The sequence below is a fragment of the Jaculus jaculus genome, chromosome 1 (assembly GCF_020740685.1).
Source record: "Jaculus jaculus isolate mJacJac1 chromosome 1, mJacJac1.mat.Y.cur, whole genome shotgun sequence".
Classification (NCBI taxonomy): domain Eukaryota; kingdom Metazoa; phylum Chordata; class Mammalia; order Rodentia; family Dipodidae; genus Jaculus; species Jaculus jaculus.
This window is the reverse complement of record NC_059102.1, coordinates 327343073-327365894: the sequence shown is the minus strand read 5'-3', so window position 1 is coordinate 327365894 and position 22822 is coordinate 327343073. Positions and strand designations below refer to the sequence as shown.

At 47.7% G+C, this 22822-nt stretch overlaps 2 protein-coding genes across 3 annotated transcripts in view; one reads left to right on the top strand and one right to left on the bottom strand.

The window, feature by feature from the left end:
* Nucleotides 1-14835, top strand: part of Capn2 (calpain 2) — a 59075-nt gene extending 44240 nt beyond the window's left edge. Inside the window, exons 14-21 of the mRNA XM_004653241.2 lie at nucleotides 894-959; nucleotides 2364-2421; nucleotides 6619-6683; nucleotides 9058-9126; nucleotides 9867-9945; nucleotides 11596-11712; nucleotides 11944-12002; nucleotides 13820-14835. Coding sequence (XP_004653298.1) covers nucleotides 894-959; nucleotides 2364-2421; nucleotides 6619-6683; nucleotides 9058-9126; nucleotides 9867-9945; nucleotides 11596-11712; nucleotides 11944-12002; nucleotides 13820-13843 — 537 coding nt within the window. The 3' untranslated portion in view covers nucleotides 13844-14835. The remainder of the gene's footprint in view (nucleotides 1-893; nucleotides 960-2363; nucleotides 2422-6618; nucleotides 6684-9057; nucleotides 9127-9866; nucleotides 9946-11595; nucleotides 11713-11943; nucleotides 12003-13819) is intronic.
* A 3475-nt stretch (nucleotides 14836-18310) lies between these two features.
* Tp53bp2 (tumor protein p53 binding protein 2) overlaps nucleotides 18311-22822 on the bottom strand; it is a 64385-nt gene continuing 59873 nt past the window's right edge. For both annotated transcript variants that reach the window (XM_004653242.2, XM_045138158.1), the window contains exons 17-18: nucleotides 22232-22431; nucleotides 18311-19028 (exon numbers count right to left, since the gene is read on the bottom strand). In XM_004653242.2, the coding sequence (XP_004653299.2) occupies nucleotides 18987-19028; nucleotides 22232-22431 (242 nt within the window). In that variant the 3' untranslated portion in view covers nucleotides 18311-18986. The remainder of the gene's footprint in view (nucleotides 19029-22231; nucleotides 22432-22822) is intronic.

The following is a 22822-nucleotide window of genomic DNA, read 5'->3' as shown; positions in this document are numbered from 1 at the left end:
TCTTAATTAATTCTCCAATTCCACTGTCTGTGTCCTGAACCCTGAGAGTGCAGGCGAGTAAAACCGAGATGCAAGGGTCTGCAAGTCGCTTGGAGTTCGTGAACACAGGTTGAGAGCAAAGCTATGGCCCAGCATGGGCCTGAGCTGTAATGGGACCAGGGCCGGCTTGCTCACTAGAGTCTGTCCATGTCGGGGGAGGACAGGACACCCGGCCGCGCATAGCAGGACTGTGTTCTTGTCCCTCCCCCTTATGAAGCTCACTTTTATCATCTGGAAAATGAACTCTCAGTATAGCAAGATTTCCTGGGGCCTCCTGGAGTTCTAAGAATGTGGCTGAGTGGTAAATCCTGAAGGACTTTTAGGACTATAAACTCGGGAGTTTCATACCAGACCCAGTCTTAACAGATCCAAGTGGAAGAAGGACAGAGCTAGACAAAGGGACCTGAAGTGACTCCATAATGCCTTTGATTGCCATGTGACCCAGTGAGAAACTGAACAGTTTCCAAGGGTCCCACGAACTGTGTTACCTAGCCACTGCCAAAATCCTTCCAGAACCTTCCAGGCAGTCTTTTCACCTCCAGGTTCCAGGTGAAATAGATCATAAAGGCCATTTTGGTTGGATGTTAAAAAATGCCTGGAATTAAGAGAAATTAAAATATAACTCCTTGCCACATAGTTTACATTCCCTCTCATGTCCTTTAACTAGGGGAAAACAAAACAAAACACTTCTAATTGTTAACTGTCCTTCATTACAAGAGCAACACCCTTGAGAATTCAGGCCTGAGAGGTAGGCAGAGGTAGATATTTGTGGTGGAGGGGAGTCTGCCATGGAAGGGGGGGTGACATTTGGCTGTCACTCTGACCCGCTCGTTCCTGTTTCTGTGTCTTCCCAGATTGACGTCAACGAAGAGGACATAGATGATGGATTCCGAAGGCTGTTTGCTCAGCTGGCAGGGGAGGTAGGTGTCCCCAAAACTGCTGCCATAAAGGAAAAACCATTCTCCCAGAGCAGGCTTCAGTTTTAAAGGGAAAAGAAACAAGCCAAGGAGAAACAGGGAACGCAGACCGAGCTGGATCTCAGCTCACCCCCACCGCCCCTCGCCCCTCGCTGGCCTCGTTCTCTCCAGCCCGAGCTCTGCTCCCTGCCGGCGCTTCTTGCCCCAGGTCAGCTCAGGCTCTGTCCTCCCCTCCTTAGCATTCCTAGTCCACTTTGAGGTGCTCTTTATTTCCTCTGATACCTGCCATCTGAGGCTTGAACCTCGGGTCCTTGATTCCCACAGAACCCTTAGAGGGCAAATGGAAGGCTTCCGTTCTCCAGAATGTCTGCAGTTCACACCGCGGTGTTAGGCTTCCTGTTCTTAAAATGATCCCTCAGCCTTCAGGGATTCTAGCAAAGTCGTCCGACCCTCCTCCCAAGGACTGCAGAGCAAAGTCACATCTCTCATCGTGAATTTAAATGAGCCTGATGGGAGAAATGTCACTTCACTTGAGCCAATGGGCCAAGCAGATGACTTCCAGATTCTGGAAATGTCTGCTCTTTGCCTAGGCCGGGGGCCCCTATTGTGTGGAGAAATCCAGATCTCTCTAGTGTCCCCAGGAAGGTCATCTGCTTAGCCACAGACTCATCGAAGTGCCAAGCTAGATGCCGTCTCCCCTGTGCCCTCACCTGCCTCCTCCCTCCCTCCTTCTCAAGGGACAGGATCTTAAAGAAACTTCGTTCTTTCCCCACTAAATCACGCACAGCCTTCCACACACGCACTCCAAGAAGTTAAGAATGACTACAGGCTTTATTTTTTTTCAGAGTTTCTTTCTTTTCATAGTTTTATTTATTTATTTGCAAGAAGAGACAGAGGGGGAGAGAGAGAATGAAAGAGAAAGAGAATGGACATACCAGGGCCTCTTATAACTATAGGCTTTAAACCCAGGGCTTGTCCTTCTGTTACACAAATGTGCCCAAGTGGACAGAGGTCCCTGGACCACTTCTGGGGAGCCTGAATGGTCAAGGAGAAAGTCCCGCGGCAGCTTAACAACAGCTGGTCTTAAGCAGGAGCCAGAGCCCTGAGATCTGAGTTGTACAGCATGAGAAATACAGCCAATAGGAGGCAATGGCGTGAGAGAATGATATGAGCATATCCCCTCCCACAGTGAAGTGATGACTAACTCCACCTAGAGCTTGCTGTACATTGAAACACTATCCAAACCATGAGCCAAGACAGAGCTACTCAGTGCGGGCTAGGGACAGTGGCACCAATGCCACCTGCATTAGGAACACTAATCTAAGGTTGTCCATTGTGTTTTCTGGGCCGTGCTTCCCCCAGCTCCCACTGGTAGCTGCTTAACAATGCTGTGGTCTGTGTCCACAGGATACAGAAATCTCTGCCTTTGAGCTACAGACCATCTTGCGAAGAGTTCTAGCCAAGCGTAAGTGAACAGTCCTTGCAAATCTTCTAGAATGTTCCTCCTCCTCCTGTGGGCGTGAGGGAACATGGACACCCTCCATCCATGCACACACTGGCTACTGAGACTACACCGTGACTCTTTGCTCTTACATAAATATTGCCTTGCCTCTCCAAGCACCTCCAAAACTGGATGGAGGAGGATCCGGCGGTTGTGATACAAGAGAACAGAGGCTTGCAGAGAGAGAGCACAGGTCAAACCCGCTTCCCCTGCCTTCTAGCACTGTTATCTATCAGGTTATGCAGCGAACTTTGATTTCCTTATCTGCACAAGGGACGGAGCATGGCCTCCCTCTTCCTAGTGGCCGAACATCTTCCATAAGGGTTGTGTAGAAACTGCCTGGTGGAGAGGCTGCACTCTAGAAAAGGCAACTGTTCTGCTTGGTAAAAAGAATCAAAGTCAGCCCAGATGACAGCCAGAGTCCTGAGTTCCAGAATTCTCTGGCTGTGTTTAGAGGGAAGTCGCCAACTTAGTGAGCGCTGCTCTCCCACGGAGTGGCCAGAATGGAAGCAATGGGCAGTCTTATACTCAGCTAAGGGAAGTGGACTGCGTAGTCCCACCTCTGCAGCTTGAGTTGCAATAGCTTTAATCCAAGCAATGCTTTACTGGGAGCAGTGACACATCACCTGAGCCAGTGGGCCAAGCAGATGACTTCCAGATTCTAGAAATGTCTGCTGTCGGCTCAGGCTGGAGGTCCCACAAAGAATGGACAAAACTAGTGAGAGCCTTGAGAACAAGGCACGACCATGGCCCTCACAAACCTTTTCAACTTATTTTTTGGTTTATGTTTTTAGTATGCTTGGTGTGTGTGTGTGTGTGTGTGTGTGTGTGTGTGTGTGTGTGTGTGTGTGTGTATGTTGTGTGCACATGTATGTGCAGATATGGTAGCGGATACATGGGGGAGTCCAAGGAGAATACTGTGTGTCCGTTCCTAATCTCTCACCCACCTGTTTCCTTGAGACACAGTCTCTCTAAATACAGAGCAACCATGAGCCTTAGCGATTCTCTGGTCTTCCCTCTGCACAGGACTGAGGTTACAGACATGCGTGGCCATGCCCAGCTGTTTATGTGTTTCCTGGGGAATTGAACTCAGGCACTCTCAGACTCATACTTGCAGCAAGCGAGCTTACCTACTGAGCTCTCCCATCTGGTTGTTTTCTGTTTCTTTGAGATAATGTTTCATTCTATAACCTAAATTGGCCTCCAAGGACTCATTATATAGCCCAGGCTGGGCTTGAATGACAATCCTCCTGAATTAGCCTCCTGGGTGCTGGGATTCTAGGTGTATGCCATCATACTTGGCTCTTATACCTGTTTCTTTAAAAAAGAAAAGAAGGATTGATTGTTCTAATTCCTCTACTATTGATCACCACTAGGGAATAGGGAGAAATGTACTTTCCCCCCAAATTACTACACGTCATGTTGCATTTGATAAGCCAGCAACCCAGAGAAAATGGTTGCATACAATATCTGAAGTTACAAACCTGGTCAGAAACAAATGCAGTCATCATGGGGAGTCCCGTGAACTTCGGGGATCATCATTCCCTCTGATAGAAGTCCAGAGAGCCTCTTGCCTGAGCACTTGACATAAAAGCAAGTCCTCCGTCTTTCTCTCAGAGTCTAAGAGGAGTCTGGGGTCAGCAGGGTGTTCTCTACCTTTAGGTGTGTACCTCGGACCATGTTCTGAATAAAAGGCTCTAGGGGCATTTGTTACTCAGAATGCTTGCAGCAGAATTGGGGTGGCCAGAGCCAGCGTCCACTCAGGCCGACGCAAGGCTTCCCCAAGGCTGCCCTGGACCAGTACCTTTCCCCTTCCAGTTGTGGGTGAAGACAAGAAGGAAGTGTTTACCCGTGGACACCAGACAAGAGTGAGCTCACAAGGCTTCTCAGATGTGTGGCTGTCGTGTGCCCCAGAAACTAAAGCCTCATTGTTCTGCACAGCTGGAGGGCAGGAAGAGCCAGGCCAGGCTTGGTGCAGACTGGTCTTGGCTGGGGGAAAGGCATGTGCCATGTATGTGCCCGGGACTTAGGCCCCTGCTTTGCCTGTTTGATGACCCAACTTTCTGCTTAAGCCCCCCCCACCCACAGTCCCATGCCCGTATCCAAAAAGGGGATTGTAAAGCCAGGCGTGGTGGCGCACACCTTTAATCCCAGCACTCGGGAGGCAGAGGTAGGAGGATCGCTGTGAGTTCAAGGCCACCCTGAGACTCCATAGTGAATTCCAGGTCAGCCTGGGCTAGAGTGAGACCCTACCTCAAAAAAACAAAAAATAAAAAAGGGGATTGTATGTACCCCTGAGCTTACCCCCCTGCCCTGCCTGTCTGGTAACTCAGCTTTCTGTTAAGTTCCCCGCACACAGTCCCATGCCCACATCCAAGAAGGGGATGATGCCCAGGAGGAGGCAACTTTGAGATAAGGACATCACCAGAGGAGTCCTCCTTATGAACGCTGCAGGGTGTAACATGGGTCTCATACCACCTGCCAACCAGTAACTGGATGGGACTCTGCTGAAAGCATGGTGGATCCTGGACAAGTGCTTGGTCCTACTGTTTTTGTTTGTTTTTTATTTATTTATTTGAGAGCGACAGACACAGAGAGAAAGAACAGATAGAGGGAGAGAGAGAGAATGGGCGCGCCAGGGCTTCCAGCCTCTGCATACGAACTCCAGACGCGTGTGCCCTCTTGTGCATCTGGCTAACATGGGACCTGGGGAACCAAGCCTTGAACCGGGGTCCTTAGGCTTCTCAGGCAAGCGCTTAACCGCTAAGCCATCTCTCCAGCCCACACTTTGTAACTTGTAGGCAGATAGTTGAAGCAACAGTCCTCCCACAGATCACAGCCAACAACAAACACATGTGCCCTCTGGATTTTTTTTTTCTCTTGCCAGCAACTGCAGGCAGTTTTCTATCGTGTGAGCCGCTAAAGGTTCAGTCACAGCCAGGGTGGCGGTCATGTCTATAATCCCAGCATCGGTAAGGTGAGAAACAAAGAGGTTGAATTGTAGGCTAGCCAGGGCTAAATAGCAAGCCCCTGCCTCAGAAAGGGGGGTAACTGGGGAGCTGGCTAAGTAGGTAAAGTGTTCAGGCAAGCATGAAGACCTGAGTTTTTAAAAATATTTTATTTACTTATTTGAGAGAGAGACAGACAGACAGACAGACAAAGAGGCAGAGAGAGAGAATGGGCACTCCAGGGCCTCCAGCCACTGCAAACAAACTCCCGATGCAGGATCCCCCCCCCTCCGTGCATCTGGCTTACGTGGGTCCTGAGGAATCAAACCAGGGTCCTTAGGCTTTGCAGGAAAATGCCTTAACCGCTAAGCCATTTCCCCAGCCCAAGACCTGAGTTTTGATCACCAGGATTCACCTAATTGCATGCCTGCCATCCATCCTAGCCCTGGGAAGTGGAGACAGGTGGATCCCTAGGACTTGCTGGCTGCTAGTCTAGCTGCATTGATGAGCTCTGGGTGCAGTGAGAGATACTGTCTCAAAATAATATGGCAAAGAGCAATTAAGAACTATATCTAGGGCTAGAGAGATGGCTTAAGGCATTTGCCTGTGAGGCCTATGGACCCATATTCGATTCTCCAGGTCCCACTTAAGCCAGACGCACAAGGTGACATAAGTGTGCAAGGTTGTACATGTGCACAAGGTGGCACATGCGAATGGAGTTCGAATGCAGTGGCTGGAGGCCCTGGTGCACCAATTTTCTCTCTCTCTTGCATTAAAAGAAAAGGGCTGGGCGTGGTAGTACACGTCTTTAATCCCAGCACTCCGGAGGCAGAGGTAGGAGGATTGCCGAGAGTTTAAGACCACCCTGAGACTATATAGTGAATTCCAGGTCAGCCTCGGCTAGAGTGAGACCCTACCTCGAAAAAACAAAACAAACAAAAACAGATACCTAACAATCAGCCTCTTGCCTCCACAGCACACTCACACGCGCACACACACAGACCCCAAAAGATCCAGTTGTTTATTGTTCTTTTACTTATCTAAGAAGCTCTTACCAACACCTTATCTGTGGCAAATTCAGAGAGATATCAGCTTGTCACAGTTTGGCAGCCAGTTGCCCCGTGTGGCCAAGCCCATTTCCATCTTTGTAGAATGTTCTGTTGGAATGCACCTCCCTGGCCGATTTTCCTGTCACACTTATTTTGTCTTTTAGGTCAAGATATCAAGTCAGATGGCTTCAGCATCGAGACCTGCAAAATCATGGTGGACATGCTGGATGTATCCTTTAATAGACCCCAGAGAAAAGAGAATGTGAAGTTTAGAACCTACAGAAGGTTCCAGTACATTCCCTTCTCCTCCTTGAGAATGGCTAGCTGCAGCTGGCTTGTGCGGCTGTTATGGGCTTGTGGTCCATGCTGAGCTCTCTTCCCAGGGAAAGAGAACCTTGAGACAAAGGAGAGTGAGATGCCATCTCCACCTCCACAGGCTCAGAGCTTGGGGCAGCCAGTCTTTCAGGCTGGCGCGGCATACCCTGATAATATGCCCACAGTCTCTGCCCAGAGCCATCTTGACTGGTTCTTTTTTTTTATTATTATTTATTTTTATTTGAGAGCGACAGACACAGAGAAAAAGACAGATAGAGGGAGAGGGAGAGAATGGGCACGCCAGGGCTTCCAGCCTCTGCAAACGAACTCCAGACGCGTGCGCCCCCTTGTGCATCTGGCTAACGTGGGTCCTGGGGAACCAAGCCTCGAACCGGGGTCCTTAGGCTTCACAGGCAAGCGCTTAACCGCTAAGCCATCTCTCCAGCCCTCGACTGGTTCTTGAGAGATAGTGTTTCCCTCTTCTTTTAAAAGTCTCCCTGCACCATAAGATTTTTCTATTTATCTCCCTCTTTATTTCTTTTTTTCTCTCCCACCCTTCTCTCCTCCTCTCTTGCTCTTTCAGCAGGGTATCACTGTAGCTCAGACTGAACTGGAACTCACTCCTGTAGCTCAAGCTGGCTTTGAACTCATGGCACTCCTCCTACCTCAGCCTTCCAAGTACTAGGATTAAAGGTGTGCGCCACCACATCCACCATAATATTCCTTACATGAATTTATTTCTTTGGTCAAGATTTCTAAATTTGGACATAGTAGTACACACCTGTAAGTCCAGCTCTAGAGAAGTTAAGGCAAGTGGATCACAGTTTGATGCTGACCTGGACTACACAGACTCTCAAAAAAAAAAAAAAAATCTAGGGCTGGAGAGATGGCTTAGCTGTTAAGGCATTTGCCTGCAAAGCTAAAAAGACCTCAGTTCAGTTCCCCAGGTCCCACATAAGCCACATGCACAAGGGGGCACATGCATCTGGAGTTCCTTTGCAGTGGCTGGAGGCCCTGGTGTGCCCATTCTTTCTCTCTCTCTTTCCCTGCCTCATTCTCTCAAATGGATATGTAAATTTTTTAAAAATCTAGTAGGGCTGGGGAGGTGGCTCAGATGGTAACGTGAGATCCTGAGTTCAATTCCCAGAACCCATATAAAAAAGCTGGACATGGTGGTGTGTGCTTACAAACCCACTACTGGGGACAGGGAGACAGACAGATCCCTGGGGCCTACTGAACAGCCAGTCTATCCTACTTGGCAAGCTCCAGTTCAATGAGAGACCCTATCTTAAAAAAAAAAAAAAATTTAGCAGGGCATGGTGGCACACGCCTTTAATCCCAGCATTGAGGAGGCAGAGGTAGGAGGATCGCCATGAGTTCAAGGCCACCCTGAGACTACATAGTGAATTCCAGGTCAGCCTGGGCTAGAGTGAGACCCTACCACTCCAAAAAAATTTTTTCTTCTAAATGTAGATGGTACTTGAAATGCCAGAGGTTGTTGAAGAACACCTGGTCTCCACATACACACATAGGTACACGTCCACCCCACACATGATCACACACAGACACACCCTCTCCTTAGCCTTACCATTCCTCACTGCTGATGCTCATTAAAAAGGATAATGTCGGGCTGGAGAGATGGCTCAGCAGTTAAGGCACTTCTGGCTTGCAAAACCAAAGGACCCGGGTTTGGTTCCCCAGGATCCACGTAAGCCAGATGCACAAGGGGGCATGTGCATCTGGAGTTCATTTGCAGTGGCTAGAGGCCCTGGCGTGCCCATTCTCTCTCAGTCTGTCTCTTCTCTCTCTGTGCTTGCAAATAAATAAATAAAAGAAAAAGAAAAGATGATGTACAACTGGGTGTGGTGGCGCACGCCTTTAATCCCAGTGCTTGGGAGGCAAAGGTGGGAGGATCACTGTGAGTTCAAGGCTACCCTGAGACTACATAGTTAATTCCAGGTCAGCCTGGACCAGAGTAAAACTCTACCTCAAAACAAACAAACAAAATGATTCCAAATAATCTTAAGAATATAATTCATCTGAAGCTCATATTTTAGCAAGATCTGGGTCCCCACAACATCCCCCAGTCAGCAGGAAGACAGGTCTCTACCTCGCCCTTCCTTTAGTCCTTTTGAGGAGGCATCACAGTGTGACAAGCAAGGGGGACGTCCCTCTACAAAACGTCCTTGCGCACGTGCATGCTGGGCAGGTAGAAAATCCTGCCGAGAGCGAGCCAGGTGACACGATGCCAATAGAAGACTCCAGGAGCTTTCCTTGACTGGAGGCAGGAGGATGGGAGTGGCAAGCTGGGGCTGAAGGAATTCTACATCCTCTGGACAAAGATTCAGAAATACCAGGTAGGATCCTGGGGCCTGCGGGGAGGCAGGGGGATCTGAATCGGGAACGTTCTAGCACACGTCCTTGAAGATGCAGCAACTCCTCCAGAGGGCAGAGGAATACTGCTAAGAGGAACCAGAGCTCAGGATGAGTAAGAATGTGGCTGGGAAATGCAAAACAGAAAAGACAAGGGCTTTGCAAATTAAGCGCTCACTTGATTAGGTAGCTAAGGCCACGACATGTGCCCATGGTAGTTGGCTAGCTGACCTGATGGGCAGACTTACACAGCAAAAGGCAGAGCACAGGGTGGCGGAGACTTCTCAGTGGTTAGCGCCACTTGCTTGCAAGCCTGCCATCCTGAGTTCAAGTCCCCAGTTCCCATATAAAGTAGCACATGTATCTACAATCCCAGCGGAGGTGGGACCAGGAGATTCGGGGAGCCCTCAGGCCAGCCAGACCGGTGCATGCAGCAGCAAGACAGTGTTAGACCGGACCTCGAAGAAGGAAGGAGAGGGAGGACAAACACCCCGAGGTGGCCCCCAGAGCCCCGCATGCGCACACACGCGTGTGCACACGCACACACGATCTTTTTAAAAGGCAAAATACTATCATCTATTTTAAGTTCGAACTATGGGGTGATTTTAGTGAGGCCAAACAGAGTTGGAAAAATTCCACCCCCACTCAGCACCTACTTCAGAAGTATCTTGACACCCATCTTTGCTTCGGCTCAGAGTTCTCGCAACTATTTTGCATGTTCTAGAAAATTTACCGGGACATCGACGTGGACAGGTCTGGAACCATGAATTCCTACGAGATGCGGAAAGCACTGGAAGAAGCAGGTGACGCTTTCCCACCGTCCCCTTTCCTCCCCTTCTCCAGCTGCAGAGGGTGGAGCAGCTGTTCCACACCACACAATACACAACTTCATTGGTGGGTGTAGCTCAGGGGGGCCATAGGTAGCGCACGAGGTCCTGGGCTCCACCCCCAGCATCACAAAAAGTTAATGAAGCTGGGTGTGGTGGCGCACACCTCCAATCCCATGACTCTGCAGGCAGAGGTAGGAGGATCGCTGTGAGTTCGAGGCCAACCTGAGAATACAGAGTGAATTCCAGGTCAGCCTGAGCTACAGCGAGACCCTACCTCAAAAATAAATAAATAAAGATAATAAAGAAACAAAACCAAAAAAGAAAAAAAAACCACCAGAACTTGGTTGGTAAGCCATGACATAAATCAGGTACAGTCCCATATAGATATACAAAGATATACAGGCACTTTCTTATTCCCCTTGAATAGATTAATGGGTCAAATTAAATGTAGTCCCAGAGGCTGTCCCCTCAGTGTCTTTCTGAATACACGTTTCTTTGGAAGAGCCTGAAAGGACACGGGGAAAGCCGGCTCTGAGCACACAGGTCCCCACGCTCGCCTCTCTCCTTCCCGCTGCAGATAGGTAAGGAGAGAGCCCTTCAGGAAAGGCCTGGCGGAATCAGACCTGAGCACATAGGACACCGGCCTGGGCAGGACCAGCAGCAAATCTGACAGCACAGAGAGCCCCTCCCGCCCCCAGCTAATGGGTCATTTAAACAACATGCATCTTTCAGTCAAGCAGTCAAGGCTGGGATGGCTGCCTGCTGCCAGCACCTCAGTCTCTTCTGTCATGTTCCTTCACTGCCACTTAGGGGCAGGGACAACTTGCATCCACAATCTACTTGCTGCCATCACTTCTGTTCGCACATCCTATTGGCCAGAACTTGCTCACAAGAGCTCAGATGGCTGTAAGGGAAGCTGGGAAATGTAGTCCTCATGTTAGGCAGCTATGGGCCCATTAAAATGCTTTTACTGGGTACAAGGAGAGAATTAAGTTTATTCAGTTTCTGCCACCCACATCCAGGAAGAAACTCCTTATTCTCCAAGATGATTTAGAACTAACTAAACAACAACAACAACAACAAAAATGGGAGCATGGGGTTGGAGATGGCTCAGCGGTTAAAGGCACTTGCTTGCAAAGCCCGCCTGCCTGGGTTCAAATCACCGGTACCCATGTAAAGCCACATGCACAAAATGGCACATGCATCTGGAGCTCATTTACAGTGGCACGAGGCCCTAGGGCAGCCCAAGTCTCTTTCTCTCTGCTTGCAAATAAACTATATATATAAATAAATAAATATATATATATATACACATACATATATATGTGTCATATATAATGTTTTTAAATGGGAGCATAATTATCTACTCAAAGCAGCATGACCCTGGAAAAGGATCAGACTGGAGAGGTCTTCCATGCTAGTGAGGAATCAAGCAGGTGACAGCGAACAGTTTAGAAACAAAAGAAACATCAGAAGGGACTGGCTTTGCTAAATAAATCCATCAAGCAGCCCCAGGGACACGAGCAGTTATAACTGTCAACGGTCCCCTCCCTCCCACGGCCTGTGAGCAGAGCTCGGGGTGAGGCTGAGACTCAGCACGAGCTGTTCTTCCCGTTCCTTCAGGTTTCAAGCTGCCCTGTCAACTCCACCAGGTCATCGTCGCCCGGTTTGCAGATGACGAGCTCATCATCGATTTTGATAACTTCGTTCGGTGTTTGGTTCGGCTGGAAACACTATTCAGTACGTGCCTCTTTGGGGAAAGGCCCCCATCAGTTCACTTGATACCAAGGCTGCCTTTTACCGTGGCTGCTGTCACCTGACCCAGACACGTGTCTGGTTGTTGAGCGTAAAATTGCCTCTATTCATTTGGGGGAGGAGGAAAGGAGTTGTGGCTTGTGGTGTCCAGTGAGAGGAAGGGGTATTACCATCTGTTTCTGCACCCTCATTGATGTCTCCTGGTCCTCCCTGCAGAGATATTTAAACAGCTGGACCCTGAAGACACTGGAATGATACAGCTCGACCTTATTTCTGTAAGTCACGGCTCACACCAGCCCCTCACTCACCAGGGGGCTGGGGCAGAACAGGCTGTGACTGGGGTGTGTTTTTCGGGTCTGTTGGAGAGAGGCCTGTAGCTGCTAAAGAAGTCTCACTTGCATTTGACTTGCGGACGTTCCCGCAGCACCATCTATTCATTCTTCATCCAGGGACACACACCTGGCTCCTTCTTCCCAGGAGCTTTGACTGGTAAACTAAGATGCCTGGGTAGATACCTGATCGCTGAGCAAAACAGCCCTGCTGACAGTGTGAGAAGCTGCCTGTTTCCATGTGTAAGGGTGGCGTGCAAGCTGGGTTCTGGGAGAACTACCGTTCACAGATAGACAAAGTACTTTCTGGGAAAAATTACGTATCTCTACTTTCTCACCCTTTAAAATGAAATTAGTAATAGTAACTAAGTTTACATTTAAATAAGTATCATTACCAAAAAGAAGGGGAGACTGGAGGGATGGCTTAGAGGTTAAGGTGCTTACCTGCAAAGCCAAAGGACCCATGTTTGATTCCCCAGGACCCACATAAGCCAGATGCACCAGGTGGCGCATGCGTCTGCAGCTCATTTGCAGTGGCTGGAGGCCCTGGTGTGCCCATTCTCTCCTATCTGCCTCCTCCATCTTTCTCTAATAAATAAATTTTTAAAAAGCAGTATTACAAGCTTATAGGTATGGAGCTCAGAAATGCTCATCTATGAAATGATGACCGATCCTGGTCAAGTTAGTGTGCCAACTTCACCAAGAGCAAAGCCATCGTCACAGAAGGCCATCCCTCCCACACAGCAGCAGCTAGGGACGGATCTCAGTGGTAGCTTGCCCAGAACGCACAAGGCTTTAAGTTCAATTTCCAGCGCTGAAGAAAAATAAATAAATAAACAAATAAAAGCAGCAGCAGCTAGGCACATGTAGATATGTCCTTGACCACCAGGCTCCGGTCAGAGACAGAGCCTGGCAGGGAGGGCACAGGCCACACAGGGACCCAGTGAAGTGGCCAGTGCTAGGTTCGGTGGCAGTCATCAGTGCTACCCTCATGTAACCCAGGAGAGCAGAGTGGCAAGGAAGACCAGAAACCCTTTGTCTTGAACTCTGGACTCTGGAGGAAGCCAACAACTAAATAGATGTTTCACTCCATTATTACGCATTATAGAATACTGTATGCAACCCGAAATAGTTTAGCTGGCTACAAATAAGTTTGCTTAAAGCTATACATATTGCTATATATCCCTACCCTGAAACTGCAACCAAAAATCAGCACAACAGTGACGGGAAACATACTGTCATTTCAGGAAACTACAGCCTCTTTACCATGCCTGCTGGCTGGCCAGGTCTCCCCCTCCCACACCTACCCCCCTGCTGACCCATGCTGGCCTGCTCCTCAAACTGGTGCTTCCCTGGTTTCTCCCTGGCTGTCACTCACTGTCCACTGACGCCCAGAGACCCTCCGAGGCCACGTCTAGAAAATCTCCCCTTCATCTTGCAAGGCTGATGTTCAGTTCGGTTGCACATTGCATCGTCCTGGGGCTTTTAAAAGCCCTGACAACTGGGAATATTCTAGACTGATTCACTTAGAATTTGACCTAAAAGTTCCAGCATCACTGCAATATAAAAGGGTGAAACCCAGAGGTTTCCAGATATGCATGCACTTCAGATGCGGTGCAAAGGCAGAGATGCGAAGAAAACTTAGGTAGAAAGACGTGCAAGGCTTACTGGCTTAACGGTCTTCCAGAACAATCCTCAGGCACTCATATTGCCTCTCATTCTGACACTGGCCCCTGAACTGACTTGTTCTTTTCTTTCCTCAGTGGCTCTGTTTCTCAGTACTCTGAAGTTAAAACTGATCTGCCTGAAGACTCCTCCTGAGGACAATCTAACTTCCAAACACCTAATACCTGGACCTTGAAATGACGGAGCATTTAAACGGATGACTACATCTGAAACTAATACTCCCCGAGATGGCGAAACATCACATCAGAGCAAAGATTTTCCTATCATTATACTAAATGCAAATGAACTGTTTAACCCTTGAGAAATTCAAACGAGCTCTTAAGTCTGTAAATAGCATATAGTTTTTACTTTTGCACTTCCCTGTTCCTAGCAATATCATGTCAGGAAGGCCTGCAGAGAGAGAGCAGCTGAGCAAACACAGAGTACAACCAAAGGCGACTAAGGCCTTGCTGGGAATATTTACAGCAACCTTTAAGTTAAAAAAAAAAAAATGCAGCTGTGGCGTCTGCTACAGCAATCCGAGGCAAACTTGGAAATAGGAGGTAGTCTTACCAAAGAATCTAAAGAATCCAGGAGCCAGAATGTCAGTGCCTATCTGTAATCCCAACACACTACTGGCTAGGATAGGAGGCCAGCCAGGGTACCCAGCAAGACCCTATCTCAAACAAAAAACGTTTAGGAAAGAAAAACATTCTTCCATCCCTCTATCATGTGGGTCTAATGAGACCGGTTTTACTTATTAGTAAGAGCAAATCATTCCAGCTCAGTATTTGGCCTTACACACGTAGTCTTGGAAACAGTGAAGGAATTCTACTCTTGACCAAGCGAAGTAGTGCACCAAAACCTGGCATCCAGTTTGCCAACTGATCATGTCAAAGGACAAGCTGTGGGCCACCTCAGAACTATCCACACGGTCACCACCGCAGGCATGGATGCATCCAGTTAGGAAGGACAGGGCTCAGAAGCTCTTGTTAGAAGGACACAAGCTGGCTTTCTGGCTCGAAATAGCCAGCAATGTTATAAAAATCTTGCCTTCTTGCCTTACCTCCTTCCAAGTGTACTACTGTTAAGTAAAGAGCAACCAATGCAATCATGCCATGTCTTGTTTTTCTTCCAGGAGGGTGGCCCCAGTGGGACAAAACACAAGCAGTTACACTTGCTTCTAGTTAACGAGGTCTGCACCTCTGTAAATGTGCACATTGAGAAAAGGCAATCTCACCTATAAATATACGAATTTTTAGAAATTGAGTTCAGAAGTTATCATTTGGGCACGTCTAATTTCAGCTGCTTGTAGGTATGTTTTTTTTTTTTTCAAATATATTTTTATTTGTAAGCAGAAAAAGAATGGGCATGCCAGAGTCTCTTTGTGTATCTGGCTTGTATGTGGGTACTGGGTAAAACCCTTTAGCCACTGAGCCATCTCCCCAGCCTGTATGTATCTTTTAGAACACAGAGACTCTGGGCCTCTCAGGAAACTCCCGGTATTAACTGCCAGCTCAGTGTCATTTTGGCCCGCGGGGACAGGGATCGGGAACCGGCAAAGGAGCCACGAAAACCCATTAATTAAATCACTGGTCTGCTGGTGATGCCTTAAGAATCATACAAACGGGAATACCTAGCAGCTTGCTCTCCAGACCTTCCTCCTGCCTGGAATTCCATTCACAGAGCCCCTGGCTTCAAGATGATGGACACCCCTGGTTTCCTTCAGTCCGCTCCTCCTGCAGAGGGGACTCCTTTCACTTGACACCCCACTGGGCCTCCCACCCTGGCTCCACTACTTACAGGGCCTGAGCATCAGGTTCACCCCCTTCCCTCACATGGCCCACTCTCAATCTCAAAACCAGGCATGGTTGCACATGCATTTATTATTTTTTAAATATTTATTTTTATTTATTAGAGACAGAATGGATGCACCAGGACCTCTAGACCGTAAACGAACTCCAGATGTATGTGCCACCTTGTGCATCTGACTTACACGGGACCTGGAGAATCGAACCCGGATCCTTAGGCTTCACAGGCAAGCACCTCTCTCTCAATCCCACACACACCTTTAATTCCAGCATTTGGGAGGCAGAGGTAGGAGGCCCATCATGAGTTCAAGGCCACCCTGAGACTACATGATGAATTCCAAGTCAGCCTGGGCTAGAGTGAAGAACCCCTAACTTGGGGAAACAAAAAAGCTCTCAATCCTAGAACCTGGAGAGATGACACAGCAGTTAAGGAGCTTGCCTGCAAAGCCTAAGGACCTGGGTTTGATTCCCCAGTACCTACATAAAGCCAGATGCACAAGATGGCACATGTGTCTGGAGTTTCATTTATAGTGGCTGGAGGCCCTGGTGCACCCATGCTCTCTCAAATAAATTAATTTTATAAAGTCCTCAATACTGGGGACAGGTGTGGTAGCACATGCCTTTAATCCCAGCATTCGGGAGGCAGAGGTAGGAGGATCACCATGAGTTTGAGGCTACTCTGAGACTACATAGTGAATTCCAGGTCAGCCTATAGAGTGAAACCCTACCTCAGGGTGGGGGAGGATGGTGGTGCATGCCATTAATCCCAGCACTTTGGAGGCAGAAGTAGGAAGATTACTTGTGAGTTCAATGCCAGCCTGGTACCAAAGAGTGATTCCAGGTCAGCCTGGGCTAGAATGAGACCTTACCTTGAAAAACAAAAAACAAAACAAACAAAACCCTCAAAATCTGGGCAGGAGAGGTGGCTCAGTAGATAAAAGGTTCCATTCCCCAGTGGCCACATAAATCCAGATACACAAAGTGCATTGGCAAGAGGCTGTGGTACACCTACACTCAAAATTCTCTCCCTCTGTTTCAAAAAAAAAATAAGTAAATAAAATAAAATATATGTATATATATAAAATCTCAATACAATGCAATGCAATGCAATGTCAGGTATAAAATGCAATGTCAGGTATAAAAGAGGAGAAACAGAATTGCTTAAATAGTATGCTTTCAATTATAAAAAAATAAAAATTGAGCCAGACATGGTGGCACTCGCCTTTAATCTCAGCACTCGGGAGGCAGAAGTAGGAAGATCGCTGTGAGTTCAAGGCCAGCCTGAGGCTACATAGTGAATTCCAAGTCAGCCTGGACTAGAGTGAAACCCTACCTCAATAAACCAAAAAAAAAAAAAAAAAATCCTAAGACTATAAAAAACATAGGCCCAACAGCAAATGACCCTCTACCTTCATGACCTTTTCCTATGCTTTTCAAACATTACTACAGAGAACTTTAACAGAACAAGCAAAAACAAGCAGCGTGCTATGCTTAGGATTCAGGAATACTACACGCCACCATGGTTTCTTATGTGCACATCTTCCCTTCCCATGCCTGCGTATCTTAAGATACGTACTGTGTAACACTCAGCATGGTTTCTCTCAACCACTCCCTAGCATGGCAGAAGCAATGGCTTAATTAAGTTTCACTACCAGTATTTGGGGAACAAGTCTCAGAGAGGTCAACTGTTCTGGTAAGGTCACACAATGAGTTACTGAAGTACAACCATCTGGTTCTAGAACCCATGTTGTATGTTTCCTACTGTTGTTACCATGACATTTAATACACACAGAGTGGTGCTGAAGTGTGCATTATCTCCTAGCTGCACAGCACAGAATGTGACACCTATGTCCCCAGTGCAGTCCTCCTCCACCCCCGGACACATGGGGGACAGCCATCTACAGCCGGGGCCATGGAGGTGGGCAGCCTGCAGGTCCGTGTGGCTACGGGACTGAGAGCGCGTTTCCTGATGTCCAGGTGGAAGATTTTTCTCAGCTTCCACAGTCCCTGGCTCCAAACCCCTAAACCCTCCCCTTCTGCTGAGGCTCCTGCTGCCTAGCCCCTCTGCTTTTAACCAGCTCGTGGGTTACATTGAGCCCACCTGGGTAAACCAAGCCAATCACTCAGTTTTCAGCTGGGTAGTGAACTTCATTAAACCTGAAAACAGTACCTAGATTAGTGCTGCGCTGAACAGAACACAGTTCCGAATTTTTTGTTTTTGTTTTGTGTTTGTTTGTTTTCGAGTTGTTTGTTTTCTAGTTCAGGCTGATCTGGAATTCACTATGGAGTCTCAGGCTGGCCTGGAACTCATGGCAATCCTCCTACCTCTGCCTCCTGAGTGCTGGGATTAAAGGCATGTGCCACCACACCCGGCTTCATTTGTATTTTCTATTAAATTACGGTTCCACTAAGCAGAATGGATTCTAAAACAACTCATAAAACCAATGTATGTAACCTAGGAAGAATGTGAAAGAAAAGAGGATACTCAACCAGCCAATCAGAGGTTCCAGGTAGAAAGTCCACATAGGCGTCTATCAGCATGATCTCCCAAACCATAAAAGGAAAAAAATTCCCAATCAACCACCCAGATTCATGAACTGCAAAAGCTTCCTGCAAGGGAAGAACTGTGTCCTTAGCCACATGCTGGTAAGGACATCTTACAACATGTATATTTGCACTGAGCAGTTGATTTCTTTTCAGCTGTGCAGAAGATATCCCAGAGGCTTCAGACCATTAACAAAGCTGCTTGTGGCATCAAAAGTGAAACCAATAAATGGATTAGTGTCATAAAGTTGAATTTTATTACAATTGCTTTTAAAGTCAATCATAATCTTGACAAATATGGGTAAATCTACAGCAAATATCTAATTTCCAAGATATAAAAGACAATAAATATAGATTCAAATTCAGCCTAAAAACAATATTCTAAATCTACTTTAGATTAGGTAGCATAGCTTAGTTTCAGTATTTCAAAAATGCACAATTCTTAAAACGCTACAATAATGGTATTGCTCAGTGGCAAGCAGGCAGCGGTCAGTCCCTCACTGACAACGCACGGCGCACGGTGCCGTCGGCTGCGGGAGCCCAAACGGGGCCGCGCCGCACAACCCACGGTGCAGCCCATGGCACTGGTCCCTCCTTGCGGGAGGACTGGGACTGGAGCAGTGCTGAAAACACCCTAAGTAGGACAGGAAGCTGCTTTCCCAACTGCCCAACAAATGGTCCTGTTTTTTTTGAAAACAGAATCACCACTGTCCAAAATGCTGGAGGGAGCAGCCTTGCCCGGTCCTCTGCTAAGTGACCTCTTCAATCCTTCATTTTCTTCCAGAGCACATTTCTTCATTGCTTCCAAAGTACATTGTCGTTTTTAAAAGTCTTGTGAAGTTTTTGCCAAAACAATTGTGTTATTTCTTCTTAGTTACTGATTCTTCATTAACTAAAATTTCATAAGGTTTCAGGCCAAGCTCCTTTGTCTTGGTTTAATTCTTGGGTATAGCTGTAATAGAATTAAAAAAAAAATCTTTACATCAAACACGTGTGAGATTACGCAATTTTAAGAAATAAGGGAGGAGGGGAAGGAACTAGAAAGCAGCGGGCTGTGGGAAGCGCGGAGTGCAAAGGGTGGACGATCAACAGCAGTCACAGCAGCTACTCTCAAAGACAGTCGGAGGACACAGGCTGCAGAGATGGCATAAAGTGCCTGCTCGGAAGGTCGCGGGCTCACTAACTGGGACAGTAACAGAGTCGTGAGATGAAGCCTCTTGGCATGACCTGGACCTGCAGTGCGCGGCTGCACAGCGGCCAAGGGAAGACCAAGTACGGAGAGGTTCACAAACGCCGTGGGCAAGCACGGGGAGAGCTCACTACCACAGGAGAGAGACGGGAGGTTAGTCTTCTGTCTGTTGTTTTTAAAGAGAGAGTCGATGTGGCCAAGGCTAGCCTCACAATCCTCCTGCCTCAGCCTGAGTACTGAAATTACAAGTGTGAGCCACTACACCCAATTTACTTTTAATTGTATTTGCAGGGCTCTTCATGGTCACTGTTACTCTATTCACAGGGGGCAGGACGGGGCTGGGGCCTGTCAGGAACAAAGTGCTCCGGACACAGTCGACAAAGTCAGGGAAACTAAGGTGGAGTTCTGCTTTGGAATTCCACGCTTGTGTCTTCTGTGACAAGTGTCAGGAGGGAGGGTCTGAGGAGGCAGCGGGTCCTGTATCAAAGCCCACAGCAAGTCAATCTGGTACGTTTCCTGACATGAAAACTCAAACCCCGCCTCTCATCTCCCAGACAAGGGAAAGAAGGCTTCTTTACATGGACCAGGCTTCAGCCCACCATGAAATCCCACATAGTGGATCAATGTGACGTAGGTTACTTTTTTTGTCTGAGAAGAGGTATTTTAGCCAACATACGTTCTAGCCTCATGGTGAAACCTCTGCCTGAAAACTCAACATTTGTGCACCTTCCTTTTATTTTTAACATCAAGAAACCATAAAGTTGTACAGAGATTGCTTCTAAGTAGAAAAGCTTTTCGTCGAGCTCTAAGTATCTACATTTAAGCCTAAAAGGACAAACATCAGCCCAGTCTTAATTTCAGACCCTTTTGAGAGCTGTAATGTCTGGCCAACTGTTTACGCACTTGAGACTAATCCTCCCCATTTCATTACCCGTGGGAATTCTGTGCTACAAAATTAAGTTCAAAGAGTTGTTTGGAAAACATGGTGATTATAGTTTAAAACCACATATGCTACTTGAAAATTGCTAAGAGATTTTAGTCTCTTCCCAAAAGAAAAAGTTATCTATGTAAGGTAATGCATGTTAAGTCTTGTTATACACCGCAAAGATACAATTATCTATCAATTTAACAACAGACAAGCTGGTAAAGTAATACACATCTATAATCCCAGCACTTGGGAAACAGGAAAATCTAGTTGGAGGCAAGCCTTGGCTATCTTATTAGATAATCAAAAAAAAAAAAAAAGTCAGTCAGTCAGTAAGTGGAGGGACTTGGAAGATGGTCCAGTGGTTAAAAGCGCTTGCTGCACAAGACTGGTGACTGGAATTCAGACCTGCAGACGCCATAGGACTCCATGCAGAGGCTCGTGCGTCTTTAACCCCAACATGCCACCAGCAAAGGGAGGCGGAGTCAGAAGAATCCTGAAGCTCACTGGCCAGCCAGTCTCACATCTGCCATGGCAAACAATGCTAGAGAGCCTGTCTATGTACACTGTGGTGTGTACACACCCTACCTCAGCTGGAGGATTCCCACACAGCCCAGGGCTACACACTCCAGGCTACAATAGGCTACAGAGTGAAACCCTGCTTCAAAACACAAAAACTAGATAAATAACTCACTACTCTCCTTTGACCACAGGGTCTCTCTGCAAAGGCCAGACCAGCCTGCCCTTTCTCAGGTAAGAGACTACAAAAGACACAACTCTCTGTTCACTTAACTACTAATACTGACCATAAAAAGAAAGTGGCTGGCTGCATGCAGGTTCGAGATGGCCCTTCTCCACACCCAAAACTTCCTACAAGCAAGCGTGTTTTATGCAGAACTTTTCTATGTCTACTTCCCTTGGTAATTTAAAAGTTTTTTTTTGTTGTTGTTATTTCTACAGCCTTGTTTTGTTTTTCTGTCACTACTCTCTGTAATTTACTCTCTGAGCCCCACAGCTGATTTCATGACAACCGCTGCTCTCAGAAGGCAGCGCTCACGGTGCTCTTAAGAAGCCATACACCTGGCTTGAACGCCGGCTGGTCACCACGGGAAAGGGAGAGGCACGGGTTGGAATCCAGCCTCACGGGTTCAATGTCGTCTCTTCGAAGACTCTGTAGAAAGCAAGCCCCCAGCAGAGGAGCGCCTGCAGACAGACTCCTGCTCCTGGCCGGATGCAGTCACACACTAGCTGACGCCGGATGCAGTCACACACTATCTAGCTGACGCCGGATGCAGTCACACACTACCTAGCTGACGCTTGACGCAGACACGGTAACACTGACCGCCGTTCTACATGGACTCCTTCCATTCTCTGCACACTGACCTCAGGAGGCAGGCTTCCTCTAGCTCTCCTGACCTTCCCTCTACCACCCGGCTACCCAGAAAAGAAATGTTCTGGATGGATCTAAAGCAACACACGCCGCACAGGTGTGCATCACAGTCTGCTTCCTGTCCTCAAGCCTCACCACACACAGACCCGTGAGCACCTGAAACGCATCACAGGCTATCTCCATCACTTCCCTCACCCTTGCTCACAACCACCACCTCCCTTCTGTACACACAGCCAGCACTGGGATACTAAACACTACCAAAGAGCTGTCGGGTTCCTTTGTTTTCTAATACAGGGTCTCAGGGAGCCTAAGCTGGCCTTGGAGCCCTGATTCTCCTGCCTTCACCTCCCAGGCACTGGGATACAACTAAGGCCTGAGTTACAGCACCCGGCTTGAACCTCTGAAGAACCTAATGCAAAGTTTTGAAGACATGTTATTCTGGCTTTCTCTTACAAACTAGTAACCTGCACCTGAGTGTAACAGGCAGCATTGAAAAGATGTGCTGTGACAGTGACTGTAAGACCATCAGAACCTCAACCGTCACGTATTTACAAAGGGCAGTGAGCTGCACTGAATCCTTGGCACGCGTCAGATTTTACAAATCCCTTCTTTCTCCCACCTACAACACCGTAAGACCTGGAGCTGACTTACTCCCAGCAAGTTGCGTGGCACATATCCCTCCTTGTCGTTAAGGCGCGCCCACCACCACTCGATTTCGTCTTCATCCTCCCTGCGGACGATGGTCATGCAGTCTCCTTCCTTCATGGGCAGCTCGTCCTTGTTTTGAGGCTCATAGTCCCACAGTGCGAAGAGGACCCCTTTGTTCATGATGCCCATCTTCTCCTGCACACCTACACTCGAACGGGGGACACAGCACAGGCCTTAGTGCTCAGACTACACGACTCGCAAGAACTCAGCTCTAGGAGACAAACTGGTAAAAAATAGGTACTGCTAGCATGAAAGAATTACTGCCCTAAACATTCGAGAAATAAGTTTCCCAGAGTGGGAGTGAAAAATGAATCACAAAAAGACACGTTAGCATGCGCTACTTTGTCTAAAGCAGTTCTAGCAACCAGCATCTCCTAAGAATCCCTCAAAACCCATCTTCCTGCCAACCTGAGGGCTAAAAGAACTGCTTGAAGCTAGAATATGAAAACAAAGCAATATGCTTGTCAACTCTCAGACTATTTCTAAGTATGATGACCAAGGAGCTCTGAAAATATCATGGTTGACCTGAAAGGT